The sequence below is a fragment of the Eriocheir sinensis genome, chromosome 4 (genome assembly GCF_024679095.1).
Source record: "Eriocheir sinensis breed Jianghai 21 chromosome 4, ASM2467909v1, whole genome shotgun sequence".
NCBI classification, from domain to species: domain Eukaryota; kingdom Metazoa; phylum Arthropoda; class Malacostraca; order Decapoda; family Varunidae; genus Eriocheir; species Eriocheir sinensis.
This window is the reverse complement of record NC_066512.1, coordinates 14,948,709-14,968,111: the sequence shown is the minus strand read 5'-3', so window position 1 is coordinate 14,968,111 and position 19,403 is coordinate 14,948,709. Positions and strand designations below refer to the sequence as shown.

The following is a 19,403-nucleotide window of genomic DNA, read 5'->3' as shown; positions in this document are numbered from 1 at the left end:
TTTTTCAGGTCTGTAGCTACCGAAGAAGCGATTGAAGAAATACTGCAGAAGAAATATAAAAGATTAACCAGACAAATTTCCTAAAAATATTGCCTAAGACATCGAGATAAATTTGTAATTCTCCTGCATCCATTCGTTTCTCCTCTATTCATTCTGATACTTATTTTTCTTTCCGTTCTTCTTGTTCTTCTTTCTTCATTACCTCCTCCTCCTCCTCCTCCTCCTCCTCTTCCAGAAGTAAAATCCACACATACTACATGGGTGGAGAACCACTATAGTTAGTGCAGAAGGAGATAAACCTCGGGGTCACTATCAACAGTGACTTGAAACACACAAAACACTGAAAGTCCGCTTGTTCGGGTTCATAACAATATAACGAATATAAGACGCAGGGATTTATGTTATCTTTGTATAATTCGTTGGTAAGGCCCTACCTGGAATACGCCGTACAGTTCTGATCACCTAATTACAAGAAGGACATTAAGTTACTCGAGAGAGAGAGAGTACATCGACGCGCTACGAAAATGATACCGTCATTGTGGACTCAACCTTACGAAGAATGACTCAAGCGACTCAACCTCTTCACGTTGGAAAAAGAGACGATTGCCGGGAAACATGATACAGCTCTTCAAGTACTTGAACAATTTCAGCAATGTCGATCACTCCAAACTCTGCATACTACAAACTAACCCAAGAACAAGAAACAACGGTAAAATAATTCTAGCGAAGCGATGTAGTATTGATATCGGCAGGAGTTATTTCTCCAACAGAGTCGTCCGCCTCTGAAACAGCCTTAATTCTTGCAAAAGTAGTTACTGCGGAAACAATCAGTTTCATTAAGAATGGCATTGATCGTCACTTTGCTGTGTCAGGAGTTAACTAAACGTATCTCTTCCGCAGTCACTAGTGGCTGACGGATTGATTAAATTTTGAAAGCAGGCTGCCTCGCATGAGCCAACAGGCTTTCTGCAACCTGCTCGTCTATGTTTCCAAGTTTCCTCCTCCTCCTCCTCCTCCTCCTGCTTCACACCCCTGCACCCTCCATACCCCCTTAACTCGCAGTCCCAGCACATTCACGACCCCGTCAACAGAACATTATCACACAAATGGTTGAGTGTTGCAAGTTTGTTTATGTGACTCTTAAGCTGCTCCCGGAGTCCTTGTTTGCTTGAATCAGAGATTCATTAAAGGAGCTCATTTGGGGAAGTTTGATTGCCATTCTTAATTGATTGTGAGTTTTTGTTTTCTTCTCTGTCTGATTTAGGTGAGTTTTATTAGTGGTGTGTGTGTGTGTGTGTGTGTGTGTGTGTGTGTGTGTGTGTGTGTGTGTGAACTTAACATTATTTCATAGGAAAGAGTCATGAGCGTTACCTATAAATAGCAAGGCGTTGAAGGACAGCCGTGCGTTCACAGGCAGGGTGTTTACGCAGGTTTACATTAGCTGCTCCTCCTCAGCGTGGAATAAATTGCCTACATTTTCATGTCGAGGCTCAGGTTTCTGCACCATTGGGAAATTCAGATAGAATATATTGTCCATCGCCTTGCCTAGTTATTTGTGCTTCATGTTCTTCCAAGTATTTATTAGTTTATCGCCCTGCGCACCGATGTGTTTCTTCTTTGAAGCCGGAGAGAGGATAGTGTTTGGAGGAGAAGGAAAGAAATGGTACTGAGGTGTGTGTGTGTGTGTGTGTGTGTGTGTAATAATAATAATAATAATAATAATAATAATAATAATAATAATAATAATAAACGGGTTTTATAGTTCTGGCAGCCGTTTTACTGAAAATGTACATGTTATGGTTACATATTAAAAGTAAAATCGTACTTGATACAATTACAAGAAGGGGATAGGGAAGGGGGGCTTAACGAATTTGTGGGTAGGTTGGGGCGATGGTGCTTGGGGGAGTGGCCGCTGGGGTGGAGTGCAGGGGGTGGTGGTACCAGGAGCTGTGTGTGTGTGTGTGTGTGTGTGTGTGTGTGTGTGTGTGTGTGTGTTTGAGAGTGAGTGGATGTGGATGAATAACGGAGTAAAACAGGAAATAAACATATTTTAACTTATTTTCATCGTATTCTCTCTCTCTCTCTCTCTCTCTCTCTCTCTCTCTCTCTCTCTCTCTCTCTCTCTCTCTCTCTCTCTCTCTCTCTCTCTCTCTCTCTCTCTCTCTCTCTCTCGATATACATTCAAAGGAATAAGGAAGTTCAGTCAAGGCTGTCTATCAACATTCTTGTAATAGGCTTTTCTCCCTTCCTTCCAGAGTCCTGCGGGTGGCGTGGTGAGGCGCGGCGAGGTCCTCCAAGTAACCAGCAGCAACTTGGACCTTTAGCTACTCCCTGAAGGAGTAGAAAGTGTGTGGCTCTGAGGACGCCGCCACCTTCTCAAGAGCTTCCCTCGTTGAGCCGCTGGCTATCCCGTCCCTTTTTTGGCAACAGAAGGAAAAGAGAGAGCAGAGGAAACAGACTGAGAGACTGATTTTTTGACCGTTTTTCGTATTCTCTTTTAGGGGTGCAATCAGTCGTTGCTTTTGTGTGTACCATACACACCACCCCGGAGTAATCACCGCCGGGATTCCTTGTGTTGTGATCGACCGCCGTCTGTCATCGGTCCCGTAAAAGCAAACTATTTCATTTAAGATGCGCGGGAAGCATCCGGCCGCTCGAGTAATATAATCCTGTCTAATTAAGACAAATTAGGCCGGAAGCCTCTCCAAAGCCGCCTTATTGATCGCTGCTGCGGCGGAAACTTGACCGGAAAAAGGTTTTGTTGTCGGAAGAGTGAGGGAACGGACAACGCGAAACCCGTGTTTTTGCGTGGGCGCGTCGGGAATCAGTGGACGGGGCGGCACACAATACACAAAGGAGAGGAATCAATCCGTAACTCGTTAGGGACCGGCTTTAGGTCCCGCTATTGGCACGTCACACGCCCTGGCTCGTGGCCTCGGCAATATATCACCTCCACTTATTGCCCGACACCCCTGCCTTGACACTATCTGAAAGAGAAACAAAGTGGACATCAATACAGCTCATCCCCGAGACGATCCTCCCTCCACCACCACCACTGCCGGCATCACCCACCATCAACACCTCCACCTCAAACACTTAAGTGTGTTCCGCGGATCCAGCTGAGGGAAATCAGTGTATACTAATCATCTCGTTCTCGACACCCCCGCGCACACACACGCACACAAATATTCTACAGACTCAGGCGGGGAACATCAGCCATTATATACGCTATCTTGCTCGTGTCTCTCCCAAGGCAGAGCATAAATCTGGCTCACGTCCGAAGCAATATGGATGACGAGCCCTCGCGCCTCCAACCCCGCACGTAAAGAACTTGTCCGTATCTGTGAGGGTCTGTGAGTGCTTCCGCGACGTGTGCGACGTGTAACAGACGCACTCACTCAAGGTGGAGAGAAATAGGAAAATAGAGACAGGTAGTGAAGAAAGAGACGTGAAAGCGTGTGTTAGCGCCTCACCTGTGTTGTATTTGGGGGCGTGTTCCTGTGCATCGCCATCCGTTCACCGCCGCCACTACCATCACCACCACCACCAACAAGAATAACAACAACCACAACAACCACAATGCTGCCCTCGCCAGCACGCCTTCTCGCCCTCGCCTGCTGCCTCGGCGTCACCCTCACCCCCGCCGTAGCTTATCGTAAAGGTAAGTGCGTTACTCCCTCACCTAGTACCTACCTATAATAGTTACCCTCTACTAAGTATTTTTCGTCTATTACCTGTTTAATTCAATAATGGTATTTGTTCACATTTTTTTTTATAGTCATTGCATCCTTATTTATACTCTTAGCACACTTTGAAGGTCATTGGAGGCAGCAGGTGAGATTTAGTAGTGCCAAAATTTATTAAGTACCTTTGATCTCCCAAAGCACAAGATCATGTCAGCAAATAAGATAAGGTATTCTGAGTGGATTCGTCTAAGCCAGTATTTGATCCCTAAACATGACTTGCTGGCTCACCGGCTCCAACAGACAGATGAATTAATGCTGGATGAGAAGCCCCACGCTGTACGCATTGACATCACGAGGCTTGCCTTGTGTCATGAGTGATTGCATAAACCCGACAGGGTCCCATCAAGGAAAGTTTGAAGACCTTTTGTCCAAGGCAAACTCCGTCATGTCGTAGAGAATGCTTGTTGCATGCGCCACTCTTTGAAGAGTCACACCTGTAAAGAATAAATAAGGCATAGCGCCGGGGAGTGGTCGTCACCTAGGGCACGCCCATTAATCGGAGCAGGAATTGTAAAAAACCCCTGAGATTCGAGAGCCTTGCTATCTAGTGTGTATTCATGTCACGAGGCGCAGAAAGGTGCACTTTACGAGAAACGGCTCCCTTGCACGACGTAACAATGAACTGAAATGTATCACACATGCCACTGCTTGGATTTTACGGTCCTAGTGGTGATGTGAGTGAGAGCGTGTTGGTGGTGACTAATGTGACGAGAGGTGAGGCATGGCAGTGATATGAAGTGCCGTGGTTTGATCCTTGGTGTGTGGCGCAGTGTGGTGTGTGCTGCCTCGTGATGGAATGTGGTGAGGTGATGAAAGGTGCTATGTAGTAGTGCAATGTGGTGCGTTGTGATGCGCTCTTTTCATCACATCTCACCGCATGCTGCCTCCTTGATTTGGGACTGGTTAAATGGGTGGTTGCATGACTCGGATTGTCGATGCAACTTCTCCCGGCTGCTGGTGGTGGTGTCTGGTGATGGTGGTGGCGGTGTGTGATGGTGCTGAGCCACGTTATCACCACCGCCAGATGTTAGTTTTGTGAGTGCTGCTGCCGCTGATTATTTTTTTCCATTTTAGTTTCACTTGTCTCGTTACTCGGTGTCGTTACTCTGTCAACCTGTCTCCCCGTCTCTTTCCGAGTGTCTGCCTTTCTGACTAGCTGGCTCTATGTATATGTATGTGTGAACGGCGCTGTTTGGTTGTCTGTCTGTCTGTATGTATGTATGTATGAATGTATGTATGTCTGGTTGCTTGGTTGGTTGTATGTCTCTCTTGTTTGTTTGTCTATCTGTTTGCCTGTCTCTCTCTGCTCTTCCTTTCCGCCGGTGTTTGTGTCTCTCATGCCTGGGTCCGCCGGTACATGGGGATGCTGGCGGGGTGTTGTTGTGAAGGGCAGGCTACGAGGGGTGGAGGGACAACAAGAGGGGAGATAAGGGGAGATAAAATAGGTCCGTGACGGGAGTTTAATTAAGCCGTCATTACTTTACTAATTTTTTCTCATCATCCTTCATGTTCAAGTTTTTGGTTCTGTGCCTGAATGCTGAGTCAGTCTCTCTCTCTCTCTCTCTCTCTCTCTCTCTCTCTCTCTCTCTCTCTCTCTCTCTCTCTCTCTCTCTCTCTCTCTCTCTCTCTCTCTCTCTCTCTCTCTCTCTCTCTCTCTCTCTCTCTCTCTCTCTCTCTCTCTCTCTCTCTCTCTCTCTCTCTCTCTCTCTCTCTCTCTCTCTCTCTCTCTCTCTCTCTCTCTCTCTCTCTCTCTCTCTCTCTCTCTCTCTCTCTCTCTCTCTCTCTCTCTCTCTCTCACACCAGCGTACCTTTTGTTCGTTATATTTGTAAACATGACAATATTTTCCTTCTGCATTTTTCTCCGTTTTTTAGCTCACATTTTTGTTCTTGTATCCGTTCTTTATGTCCTGACGCTATTGTCTTTACTTCAAAGTCCTCCGTCTTTACACTTTTTCCCTTGCCCCACTCCCCCTCCCTTCCCCTCGCCCTACACTTTCCCTCCGCCCAAGCTTTCATCATATCAATTACCTCTCTTTTTTTTCTCACTTCCTCATCTTATGCCTTCGACCTCCTATTCACCTCCTTTGTTGTCTTCATTCATCTCTTCTCCTTTGCCAGTCCCATTATGATAAAGGGAGAGACAAAAGGGAGGCAGGGCATAAAAGAGAACAAAGAGGAGTAAAGAGGAGACAGGAGAAGTAGTAGTTACGAGTAAGGCCATAACATGTTCTTACTCTTGACTATATACTGCATTCTCCTCTCTCTAATATGCTTCCCCTTCCCTCTTTTTTTTCTCACGTCCCCCATCCCAAGTTCCCATTTTTCGTCATTTCTCACTTCCTCCCTCATCTCCTCTTTTCTCATCTTCCCTATTCGCCCTCAGCTTGTCCTACTCCTCTTTATTTTCTCTTGTGCTCTGCCTCCCTTCTGTCTCTTTCCCTCCCGTCCTCGTAAGCTCTCATTTTACTCCGCCTTACCTCGCCTCTTCTTCCCTCTTCTTGCTTCCATTCCCCATTCCATGCTCTCAGGTTTTCATTCCTCTCAGCCCTTTCTTCCCTAAAATGTTGTCTCTCCAAATACCGCCTTGCTCCTCCTCCGACTATTGTTCTCCTCCTCGCCTTCTCTCCCTGTTTTTTTCTCATCTTCGCCTCTGTTCTCGTTCTTCTTCTTCTTCCTCTTTTTCTTCTTCTTCTTCTTCTTTGCCTTCCTCTTCTTCTTCTCTTACTCCGACTACCTCCACCCCCTCTTCATCTCCCTCCTCCCTCTCCTCCACCCTCCCAAGGGTCCGGACGAGAGCCATGGCCCGCAAGGTTAGGTCGACCCCTCCCTCCTCTTCTTCTTCTTCTTCTTCTTCTTCTTTTTTCTTCTTCTTCTTCTTCTTCTTCTTCTTCTTCTTCTTCTTGTGCTACCGCCTCCACTGCGCGCCCATCCATCTCCTTCTCGTCCCCCCCCCGTCCTCCTTCTCCTCCTCCTCCCCCCCCTCCTCGTCGTCCCCCTCCCCCTCCTCCTCCTCCTCCTTGGATCTTGGAATCACTATATCAAGCGATTTAAAGCCCGGTCAGCATTGTTCAGAGGTAGTTAAAACTGTAAACAAATTGGTTGGCTTCATCGGACGAGTCTTTAATAATAAATCGGAAAAAGTAATATTAAAACTCTATAATTCGTTGGTTCGACCCCGTCTAGAGTACTGTGTACAGTTTTGGTCTCCCTACTACAGAAAATACATAGAAAAGTTGGAACGGGTCCAACGAAGAGTAACAAAGATGATTCCTAGGTTGAGAAATTTGTCATATGAACAAAGGCTTAAAGAAGTAAATTTATTCAGCCTATCAAAACGAAGAATGCGAGGCGATCTAATAGAAGTGTTTAAAATGTTCAAAGGATTCAGTGATATTAATGCGGAAGATTACTTTACAATTGATCGATCAAATAGAACAAGAAGAAATCACAATTTGAAGATAAGTGGTAAAAGATTCTCGTCGCACGAAGCTAAACACTTCTTCTTCAATCGAGTTGTTAATGTTTGGAACTCTCTACCTTGTGATGTCGTTGATAGTACAACAGTTACGGCCTTCAAGAATAGATTAGACAAGTGTTTTGAATCCAACCAGCAACTAAGATATACTCATTGTCGTAATAACGTTAAGTTCTTTCGAATACTGGTGTCCTTGTCCGCTTTTATCGCCCGGTTAGTGGTAGCAGTAATGGTATTTCTTTCCTCTTTCCTACATAAATTCCATGCAGTTTTTCCATGCTGCATGGTTCTTTTTCCTTTCCTGCCAGCTTTGGCTGGAGGGATGGGGGGGTGGGGAGGAGCCTTCGCCTTTGCTGTCCTTCATCTTCCACCTTTGATTAGATAGTTAGTGTAGCTTGTCACAAACAACCTCGTAAGGACCATCAGGTCTGCTGTTGTTTGTTCTTCCTTTGTGTTCATTTGTGTTCCTCCTCCTCCTCCTCCTCCTCTGCTTCTTCTTTTCCTTCTTCTTCTTCTTCTTCTTCTCCTTCTTCATCTTCTTCTTCTTCATCTTCTTCTACATCTTCTTCTTCTTTTACTTCCTCTTCACCTCCTTCTTCCTCCTCCTCCACCTCCGCCTCCTCCTCCTCCTCCTCCTCCCCTTCATCCTCCCCGTATTCTTTTTCACCCTCCTCCTCCTCCTCCTCCTCCTCCTCCACCTCCTCCTCCTCCTTCTCCTCCTTAGTTTGCAGACGAAGACGCAAGACCATACTCCCAGCCATCTCATGTGAAGACAGATCACACTTCCCTGGATCAAGGGTCAACACCAAGGCTAACATAAAACTGGTGGGTGACAGCATTGTTAGAGAACAATTGACTGAGTTCTGTGGACGGAGTATCAAGAACAGGAGACGCTACTGTATTCCTGGTGCAAAACTACATTATAAAGAAGAAGCGGCAGACTTCGTCTCAGACTGCACGGAACAGGACACACTCTTTGTTTAGCACGCTGGAACGAACAACGTTCAAACAATGTGCACGGAGGAAATTTTAGCTGACTACCGACGAGTAATCTGCCGCTACAAGAAAAAGTCACGCCACATCATTGTCTCCAGGATTCTTCCGAGAATCAACGCCTTCACAGGCTTCCACAGAAAGGCGTCAAACATCAACAACAGATTGAAGCACCTCTGTCAGGACGAGGAAGTTTTGTTCGCAAGTCTGTGGGATCATTTCTATGATAACCCCGACCTTTTCCGTCCTGACGGTCTTCACCTCAATGCGATTGGCTCAGCACGGCTTGGTAGGTTGCTGAACGAGGAGGTACTTTTGTACTAAAAAAACTCCGAGCGCGGGAGGATCACCAATGTACCGTAAACAACCGAACAGTAGAGACCGCCCATCATACATCAAGGCCTCCAACAGAAAACACACGCAGACACCAGACTACTGTGCCTCGAAACGTTGAAGGCAAGAAGGACATTTCTGTCCTATACACCAACGCGCGGAGCTTAATACCCAAACGGGATGAGTTACTTGCCTACGTTGACGTAGAAAAACCGGACGTGATTGCCATCATCGAAACGTGGGCCACCTCTGACCACCTAATGACCGAATTCTCAATTCCGGGATACGAGAGCTTCTACAAAAACAGACTCCACAAGAAAGGAGGAGGTGTTATATGTTACGTCAAGAACAAATACCCGGCCGTGAAACTCTCCAAAGAGGACTCAGAGAAATATGACACTGTATATGTTGAACTGGAGACTAGCAAGCACAACAAAATAACGATTGGAACCGTTTACAGACCTCCAAAGCAACAAGCAGCGGACGACGAAGCGCTGTACGAGGAAATTCACACCATAACACAAAACAAACAGTCAGTCATTATCGGGGACTTTAACTGTTCCAACATTGACTGGACCACGATGATTGGAGATCGGGAGGGTAACAGATTGCTCGAAATATTAGATGACACTTTTCTAACTCATTGTTACCCAACCGACACGGGAAAATAACTTACTAGACCTAGTACTCGTGAGTGATTCAGATCTCACACGTGAATGTCAGGTCGGCGAAAAACTAAGTGGTTGCGACCATCACCTAATTCGCCTAAAGATCAGAACAGACCATGAACTCACCGAAAACACGTCCAGGATTCCAGACTACAAAAGAGCCAATTTTAATCTCGCTCGTGAGCTGCTAACCCAGACAACTTGGGAACCCATGAACCTCACTCCTGTGGACGGCGCGTGGAACGGTTTCAAGAACAAACTCCTAGAGGTAGAGAGAACAACTGTTCCCATGGAGACTAGGAGAACAAATAATGCCACAAGCCCACCATGGATGACTACTCAAGTTCGACAGGCAATTAATTTAAAGAAGAGAAAATACAACTTGCTAAAGGAAAACAGCACTGACGAGGCTCGCGAACAGTACCATCAAAGCCTCAGAACTTGCAGGACTCTCATTCGCCAGCGTAAACGCGACTATGAAAAGCAGATTGCGCGCGAAACCAAGTCCAACCCGAAAAAGTTCTTCACGTATATAAGAACCAAAAAGAAGACAAAAAGCAATATCGGTCCCCTAAAAGACGAAAGTGACGTACTAACACAGGACAGCAGACAAATGGTCGAAATCCTAAACAGAAACTTCGCGTCTGTGTTCACGGTCGAGAACACCCAGTCCGTACCCGACAGCCCTACCCCACCGATGGGAATTACTCCCCTAGAACTTGGCACAATCGACGAACGGGATGTGAAAAAGTACCTAGACAAACTCGAGACAAACAAGTCCACCGGACCCGGCGACTTGTCACCCAGGCTACTCAAGGAACTCAAGCAGCAAATCCTCAAGCCACTCACCGCCATCTACAATCTGTCCCTACAACAAAACAAAGTCCCGAAAGACTGGAAACAAGCGAACGTAACACCGATCTACAAAAAGGGAGACAAAGGCGTGGCCCTAAACTACAGACCAATCAGCTTGACCTCAGTGGCGGGAAAAATCCTCGAGATCATCAGAGACAAACTCGTTAGGTTCCTTCAAGACAACAACATCATTTCCGATGCTCAGCACGGTTTCAGGAATAAGTGCTCATGCTTAACCAATTTACTGGACTTCTTCCAAGGTATCTTGAAAACTGGGATAATCATATCCCCAGTGATGTTATACATCTAGACTTTCAAAAAGCCTTTGACAAAGTGCCACACGAAAGCCTCGTCAAGAAACTCAAGTCGGCGGGGTTAGGCTACAATCTGACAGCGTGGATCATAGACTGGCTCACTGGAAGAAAACAACGAGTTGTACTCAACGGACAGGCCTCCGAGTGGCTCCCGGTTACAAGTGAAGTGCCACAGGGGTCAGTGCTGGGACCCATACTCTTCATCATATATATCAACGACCTAGAACTAGGATTAAAATCCAATCTTTCAAAATTTGCCGACGACACAAAGGTGGGTGGGAAGGCCGTCACGACGGCAGACTGCGAAATTATCCAGAGAGACCTGGCAGCCTAGTAATGAGCCAACAGGCTTTCTGCTGCCTGCTAGTCCATGTTTCCATGTTACAGCCTTTATTCTTGAATCCCTCTCTCTCGTGTCCTTTGTGTACTGACCTGCATACCACTTTTGCAATTACACTTCCTCTCTTCCTTTCCCCTAATCTACCTTACCCTTTATCGTCTCCCATTCCTACTAGTGCCTGGCCTTGACTCCTGTTTCATGTTTTGTAATCTCTGCCTTGACTCTCTTCCACACACGTACGTCTTGTTTTACCCAATCCACTTTTATTGTTTCTCCTCTCACCTTTCCTACCTCATTGTTATTCATTCCCACTTTTTGCCTCTACCCTCTATGTTTTTTTTATTTTTTTATTTCAGAGCACATTTTTCATGCATTATCGTTCCAACTTTATTTTTTTTTAATCCGCATGCACATTTTCTTCACCCTTTCCTGCATCATCATTTTCCCTTCGGTCGCGTGTCCCCTTCTCTCATTCATGTTACATCATCACCTCAACGTTTCCTTTCATCCACCCATTCGTAACTCTTTATCGCCCTGCGTGTCCCAGCCATTCCAAGAACTTATCGCCTGATCAACGTTCCCTCATTTCTCCTTATCTGCCAGTACCTTCCGTGCTCCCGCTGCCCCATTACCTTCTGTTTCAGTTTATCGTCGCTGTGCATCACGCACTTCTCTCCATGTGTCAGTCAAGTGTTCCAATCAATGAATCGGCAGACCTCAGTTTAAATCCTAATAGAGAGGTCAACGCACAGGCCACCGGATTATTCATGATAAATTAGAAGCGAGGGAGGCATTTCAAAGCTCAGTTGTGGTGCGTAGCTATGACAACAGACCTGGGTAGGCAGGGCCGGATGCAGACCCCAAATCTGACAGATGCCAATTTTGTCAGAATCTTGTTGCGGTTTATCGATCGCGCGCGCACAAAGCCAGCTGGGGGTCTTATTTTTTTGTGCACGTAGAGACAAATGGAGTGAATTGAGAAGGGGGTTAAAAATGAATTGTCAAGGAGTATGCTTTGACTAATAATGATTAAGTATTCAGTACACGTACGGCAGTAGAAGTAGTGACGCATTACCAGAGAATACGGGTATACCTATTATTATTATGTACTACGCACCATGGACTCAAAATATTACATCTTATTATACTAAATAATTTCGTGTTACCATTAATATATTTTTTATCGCTATAAAACATCCATTTTCTGCTTAACAGAATAATTTGCGGACCTGCTAGGCAAATTAAATCTGACCGATGCCCGCATCGGTAATCTCAGACTGGCCGATGCTATGGCATCCATGGCATCGGTCTGGATCCGGCCCAGTGGGTAGGGAAGTAGCGCACACCTTCCGGTCCATTCCCCTCTGTTGTGTTCACACACACACACACACACACACAAAAAAAAAAAAAAGAGTAACAGGGGAGCATTTGAAAGCTAAACTGCGGTTCGTAGCAATGAATCTGCAGACGCGGTTCGAGTCCTGTATGGAAGTCAGTTCAAGCCACCCGTTGTCCAGCCCCTCCTGTGGTGGCTTGGGAGGCGAGACGAGCGAGGGAAACTTTGGTGGGCTAAGTCATTGTGGTTACTGTGTCCTCTTAGTTGGTCCTCAGTCTCCGCGGTGAGGAATTCGTTCCCATCACAGACCGAAATGACAATGAAGCACTGACGCAACAGAGTTCACCGCGCACTTCACAGAATACATTGACCCTTCCTTTCCTCCTTTCTTCCCTCTACATATAAGAACATAAAAAGTCTGCAAGAGGCCGGTTGGCCTATACAAGGCTGTGTATTGTTATTCCTGTCCCCATCCCTTTCCATCATCATCCTCGTTAAAGGCAAGATTGACAAACACTGAAGCAACAAAGAGATTTGGGTGCACTTCAAAGGGTTTATTTGTTCTGTTCTCCCTTCCTGCTCTCCTGTCTTCCTCTGTTTCAGTATTTTTTTTTTTATTCCTCTCTTATATCATCTAGACCACCCCCTCACAATAATTGATTTTCCTGTGTTTCCCATATGATTCCTCCTCCTCCCCCTCCTCCTCCTCCTCCTCCTCCTCCTCCTCCCCCCCTTCGTCCTTACCCCGTTCCAACCATCTATCTCTGTTTCTCTTCCACCCCCCACCTCGAACCTATCTGCACCATTCTATGCAGTTATTCTCCTCTCCCATCCTCTTCCTCGTCCTCCTTCTTGTCTTCCTCCCTCTCTCCATAAAGGGCTGCGTGAACGACCTCGGAGCTGTAATCTTCATAAACATGATGGAGCAGTGAATCCCCGAAAATTGAAACGAAACCGCTCGGACATACTTCCCAAACAGCACATTGGGGGTCATTTATGTTATGGCTACCCTCGCCAAGAGGACGTCGAACAGAAGGACGATAGTAGAAGAGAGGTAGAAAGAGTAGGAGGAAGAGGAGGAGGAGACTTAAATTGGGAGGAGTCATACGGAACTGATCGCACGGCCACCGAGACTTGGCCTGATGGATGTGACGTCACAGCTGAGCGGAGGGCTTTGTCCCAGTGTTGCCAGTTCGGTGTTCTCTCGCTATCTGGACGTTCTTCGTAATATCTAGTGTGAATTAAGGTCATCTAGCGGCCAGTGGGAAATGCTAGCGGGATGGAGAGCTTGTCTGGTGGTTTTCTAGCGGGACGGCATATTGTATCCGAACATGGTAAAGGTAAAATGGTAAAGCACTAAGATGAAAACTATTTGGTCCTGTATAAAACAATATGTGCATATTATGGAGTGGTCACGTGATCCTGGTTTTGAAAACTGGGTGATATTAAACGAAAACGGCCAAGATGAAGGTGTTCCCTTCTGCATATTTTGCCCGAGCCTCATGGCTCCCGAGTTATGCGACCTTAAATCAAATGAGAACAAGAAAAAAATGCTGAACTATTTCCTGTTGCGTGACAGTCTGTTCTGCCTTTTCAGCCTGTGAGAAAAATATGAAAAACCGAAAAACTGTGGATTCAATCTGAAAGAGGTTTCAGTATATACCTGTATAACTCATTGTAGCGTCATAATTCGTGTTACTTTAGATACATAGCTAGTCGACAAGATAATATATAGTTCGTCAGACGCAGAATGTTTCAAAAGATAGCGGTTTTGCTGTTTAATCTTGTGGGTTTTTGAAGCTCATCTAACGAGATCGTAAAATTGTTTGGCACCACTGCTTTGTCGCCCCCATGCGTTCGCGAACTTCGCGTCAGTAAGATTCAGACCTCGATTAAGGTAACCCCGCGCCGGTGCTCTAAACTGTTTTGTCAGAAATACTTACCAGTGTGTGGAGTAACTATTGTATTGGCATCGTACACCTTCTTGAGAGGTGCCGTTCACGTGTGCTGTGCCCAGCTGCAAGGGACACAGCAAATATCGGCCGAAAATCCACGTGTTTTCCATCCCCAAGGACAACGAGCTCTCCCGGCAATCACTGACTGAGAGTCGTCACCAGGGACAAACACACACCCAGCAGGAACAGAAGAGTGAGTGCCTGACTGCTGCATTGTGTCTTCATTGTTAGATAGGCAAGTAAATAATGAATGAAAGACTTTATAACCACAAAGGAAGGATAACATAGGAGGTGGTGGAAGTAGTAGAAGTAGTAGTAGTATACTCTAGTAATTATTATAAGTAATATCGGGAAATTTTTATACCATTATGTGAGCTGACGGTAGTGACAACGGCGCATCGCAAAGCGTTTTATATATATCGTAAATAATTAAGCTTACAAATCAAACTAACAAACCTCTAACCATACCCATTCTTCAAATCTAACCAAGCCTAACCTGATCGCCCCCCCACACACACACACACGCCGCCTCGAAAATACGATGTACTAGGCTGTGCTCATAAACTTTTTGCATCATTATTTTGATGTTTCTTAATATTCCGGAGGCTGTTCGTTACTGCACTACATCCAGCGGTCACAGTTGAGAAAAAAATAAGAAAAATGCTGGATCTACCAATGCACTCTTGAATAGTTAGTTCTAGAGAACACAATAGTTATGTTTTGTTACGGTAATTGTGGAGAGTCACTCTGCGCCTCCAAAATACGATATTACGCCTCCAAAATACGATATTACGCCTCCGAAATACATGTCCCAAAACCATAATGTGAAGGCGCAAGTACTTAAAATTAAAGAAAATGGTCTAATCCCCGTCCCCCAACGATCTTGGGGACCCGTGGGAAATCGGAGTTTTTGGGTGGGGAGCATATTTAAATTACCCCAACCGAACTTTACATAACCAAACCTCTAACGGGGGGGACTTCGCCCCTTCGGTCCCCCTCCTCACTGCGCCCCCCTCTGCGCCCCCCTGGATTCCACCCACATAACGCCTTCCGCTCATGAACGTAAACAGATACAATCACTGATTGGCATTTATCAAAATGGCGCTCTTCCACAGCGCCGCCATCTGGTGATTTATTTAGAAATTATATATTTTCGCCGCAAGTAGAGCAAAGAAACGATTCATTTCAGGTAGACAGCATCCTTGCAATACCTTCTTTTACCCCACGATTTCCCTGGTCTTCATAGCCCTCCTCACTGCCAGGTGTTTTAAGTTTGTTGAAGTGGAGAGGAGTAATGTCTGTTGTTTCTAAGAGAAGTACAACAGTATGCGAGACCATGGAAGGGATATTCTCGTGGGGGTAATATTGGAGGCACGTAGTGACTCTCCATATTTACCTTTGTGACTTTCTCTTTATGCCTTATAAAGCTGAAGTCTTGTTCCGTGTCGTTCAGAGTACACCACCTTTATGTGCATGATGGGCAACGTATTCAGAGTGTGACGGAAGGAAGGTCTGGCGGGCGAGCGGCAAGCGTGAAGCACTACCCGCAAGCAAGAGTCACCAAGTGAGGGTCACGGCCTTCTTCCTGTGGCCGTAAAGGATTGCACGAGGGATAAAGTTGAGGCATAAATCCAAAAAATAGGACAAGTAAGAAGAGGAAAAATAGGAGCGGGAAGAAGAAAAATCTATGCATAGATTGGAAAGATCTTTTTTACTCGTCTCGTAAATGATATTCATGATGATCGGTCGCATATAATGTCTATTTTGGAGGTATCTTACGATTTATGGCAACAAGGAGCGACAGCCAGCCTGTGTGTGTGTGTGTGAGAGAGAGAGAGAGAGAGAGAGAGAGAGAGAGAGATTTGTCTTTCCTATGGTGATCGGATGTCTGCGATTGCATTTACATATACAGTGTTACAGTGTTCATATTCCCTTGCTACCTCTTTGTTCAGTAACGCTTTATTCTTTTTTGTTTGGGTGGTGATGGTGGTGGTGGTTGTCTGTGCTGCTGGTGGTGATAGGGTTGTTAGGTTCAAGAGGGGTAGTGCTTTTTTTTGGTTGATATTGTTGGTTTAGTTGTTATTGCCGTTGTGGTTTGGGATACTGGCAACAGTGATGAAAGCAGAACTGTGGATAACGATGGTGGTACTGTTAAGATGGTGGTGTTGGTGGTGTTAGTGGTGGTGGTTGGTGTGGCAGCTATTGCTTTGTTGCTAGTGGTGGATGCATACTAATAATTACCGGGCAGGTGTCGACTGCATGCTCACCTCTCATCTGCCACACGTTAATAAAATCATACATTCACGCCATGCATGATACGCTCACCCATCCCTTACCCCCACCGCCATTCACTACCCTAACCACCTTCACCACCACCACCACCACTCTAAAGGGGCTATTATACTGGGCAAATTTTCCGTGGATCTTCAATCAAACCACGATTTCCGATGGCGTGGTTCTCATTTGTTTCTTGTTATTGCTGCTGATGATGATGGAGAGTAATACCGTCGTCCTTCACTGAAATCTATCGTTGCTTTGGAAGATCGTGGACACGTCAGAAAACCACGGAAATATGAGAACCACGCCAGCAGAAATCGTGGTTTGACTGAAGATCCACGGAAAACTTGCCTCTTTACAATTCTCTACTACACACCCAAAACCTGCAGCACCACTCGCCTACCCAAAACCACCAGCCACCAACACTTTTCTCCATATGCTCCAACACCTATGCACTAAATCCTACCTACCGCAACTGGTCTTTATGTTCTTTCGTCCACCACTAACGCGCTGACAACACTCATGCACCCTAAAGTACCATCCACCCACTACCCACCAGCGCCCTGTTAAGTAATTGCCACTTTTCCTCTATGTCCTTCAAGACCTCTCCACCGAAACCTTCATTTCACCACCAGGTCTTTCTTGTTCCCTCCTTTTTATCCTTTCTAGCTTCACCTTGTCCACCAGCCACTAGCAAACCCTCTCCCTCTTCATCATAGCCACCAACGGCTTCCCATACAAAGTAGTTTTTTTGTGCGAGTGTCTTTTCCTTTCCTTTATACCAGCTCCCCTCCATGGTCATTCACCTGCGTAGTCCCCGTCTCCCCAGCCCCCTTCCTATCATAACCTTCCTCTTGCCCTTTATTTGTGTCGACTTAGCCGTCAACTAGTCAAACTTTCCCTTAACTTCTTAGTCTTTTTCCTTTGCCTTGTATTCTCTTTTGTCCCTTGCGACTCCTATACCATTTCCCATTCTTCTGTCTTGTTTTTTCTTCCCCCCGACACCCAAACCCCGTCTTTATTCCCAACAGCGCCACTACAGCCACCTTCTACTTCTCGTCAAACCTTTATCTCCTTTTGTTTTACCCAGTTTCTAGCTATTTTCTCCTTCTATTGTTGCACTTCCTCCCTAGATCTTAACTGTGAAGTAGAGGAGGACGAGGAGGGTGAAGAGGCGGGTGAGAGAGAGAGAGAGAGAGAGAGAGAGAGAGAGAGAGAGAATGGGTGTTGTTTCGGGGATTTATGGAGGACTAAGAGCTAAGACGAAATGGATGGAGAGGAGGTAAAAAAAAGGAGGAGGAGGAGGAGGAGGAGGAGGATGTTGTGATGGTGGTGGCGTCGGAAAGTGTGGAGATCTGAGAATAGCGTGGAGAGAAGGCAGAGGGAGGGAGGAAGGAAACGAGTATGGGAAATAGAGAAAAAAAAAAGAGCCAGGAAAAGGGGAAAGAAGGGTTAAGGAGAATGGGAAGCATGCACTTGTGTCTTTACGGGGGAAGCATGGCCGGGTTATGGGGGACAAGACGTGTGTGTGTGTGTGTGTGTGTGTGTGTGTGTGTGTGTTTGTAAAGATACAGACAACCCAACGGCAAATCAAACTGCTGGAAATAGAAAGCAAACACACACACACACACACACACACACACACACACACACACACACACACACACACACACAGTTTACTCCTTATTCATTAAGTCTGTTTTTCCGGTACAACCAGGCGAAAAGACGACATCCAAAAAAGGTCAACCAACGCTTCGTTCAGCGCCACAAGTTACCGCTCGCCTCCCGAACCTCATCTCATTGGAATTCAACGGCCAATTACAGGGCCGTAAAGAACGAACAAATACGCTTCCTAGTCTCATTATTTTTATGCCACTCGTAAAATGTTCAATGGATGTTCCTCCTCTCGTGTGTGTGTGTGTGTGTGTGTGTGACAATGTAATCGTTCGCCGCCTCTCTTTTGGGACTAACATTGCCTTGCCTTGCCCTCCTCTCCTTTCCCCTCCATGTGCCCCCCTCCTCCTTTCCTTCCCATGTCCACTCCCCACTTCGCCCCCCTCTCTCCCCTCTCCTTCCTTCTTCTCACATTTCTTCACCCCTCAAGATAAACTGTTATCTTTTACCTTTCATTTGCTTCCAATCAACTTGACTTCTGACTTTTTTCGGTTTCCTCTCTAGGTGGCGGAGGAGGAGGGAGTATTGTGTTAGCGTGGTGTTAAAGGAAGGAGGAAGAGGATGTAATAATTTGGTGTGATGCGCCTTTTTTTCATAATGCTGCCGTCTGCCTGAGAGGGGAAGGGGGGAGCAGGGGGGGAGGGGTGCCGCGCCCCCTCCCCGCCTGCCGCGCCTACTGACTCTGAAAATGTTAATGGCTCCTTGATGGTTGTGTAAGAGTACGCGGCCTTTGTGTGTGTTTGTTTGTCTTCTTGGACGCCCCTAGAAACGTATTTTTGTAACTTTAGATGGACGGGAGTGGTAAAATGGTCTTGGGTCCTTTTTTTTCCTAGTTTTACAAGAAAGCAAGCCGCTCAAGGGCAAAATAAAGAAAAAAAAATGGGTCGTCGTTGTATAAGAGTACGTTGGTATTGTGTATGGTGTTTGTTGAGTATTTTTTGTACGTCGTATTATCATATAGATGGAAGACCGATCATATTATTCAATGATGATATCTGTGTCTCCTTTTGTCATGTTTTTTTTTCTGCATTAAAGTACGATATTACTCTTTTTAGACACGTAACATACGCACATTTATTGAAGTATTATCATTCCATTTCCTTTCCTTCCTCCTCTCGTTTTTCTATTCCCTCCCACACTTCACACACGCTTGTTTTGCTTGTTGCCCAGACAACGGAAAACTTAAGATTCGAGCGCGACTTAAATAACTTTAGGCCACGTGATCTTGGCAACATATCACCTGTCAGCCTACGAAGGGACCAGGGAAAGGAAGACCCACCAACGCATATTTCCTCCTCCTCCTCCTCCTCCTCCTCCTCCTCCAATTTTTTTCTTCTTCCTGGCTTTTTTTTTTGTAGTTCCATCTCAGTTGAAATGTTCCTCTCTGAGAGTTGTCTGTTGCATTGTTTTCCTCTGTCTCAGGTTGTCGTGGACTGG

The 19,403-nt window shown here is 45.9% G+C and overlaps 1 protein-coding gene across 4 annotated transcripts in view; it reads left to right on the top strand.

Moving 5' to 3' along the window:
• Positions 1–19,403, top strand: part of LOC127008872 (nephrin-like) — a 289,486-nt gene that overhangs the window by 141,272 nt on the left and 128,811 nt on the right. For all 4 annotated transcript variants that reach the window (XR_007761400.1, XM_050881286.1, XM_050881275.1 and 1 more), the window contains exon 3: positions 2,256–3,661. Coding sequence is in view for 3 of the 4 variants with exons in the window: in XM_050881286.1 (XP_050737243.1) it covers positions 3,580–3,661 (82 nt within the window). In the remaining variant the exon portion in view is untranslated. The remainder of the gene's footprint in view (positions 1–2,255; positions 3,662–19,403) is intronic.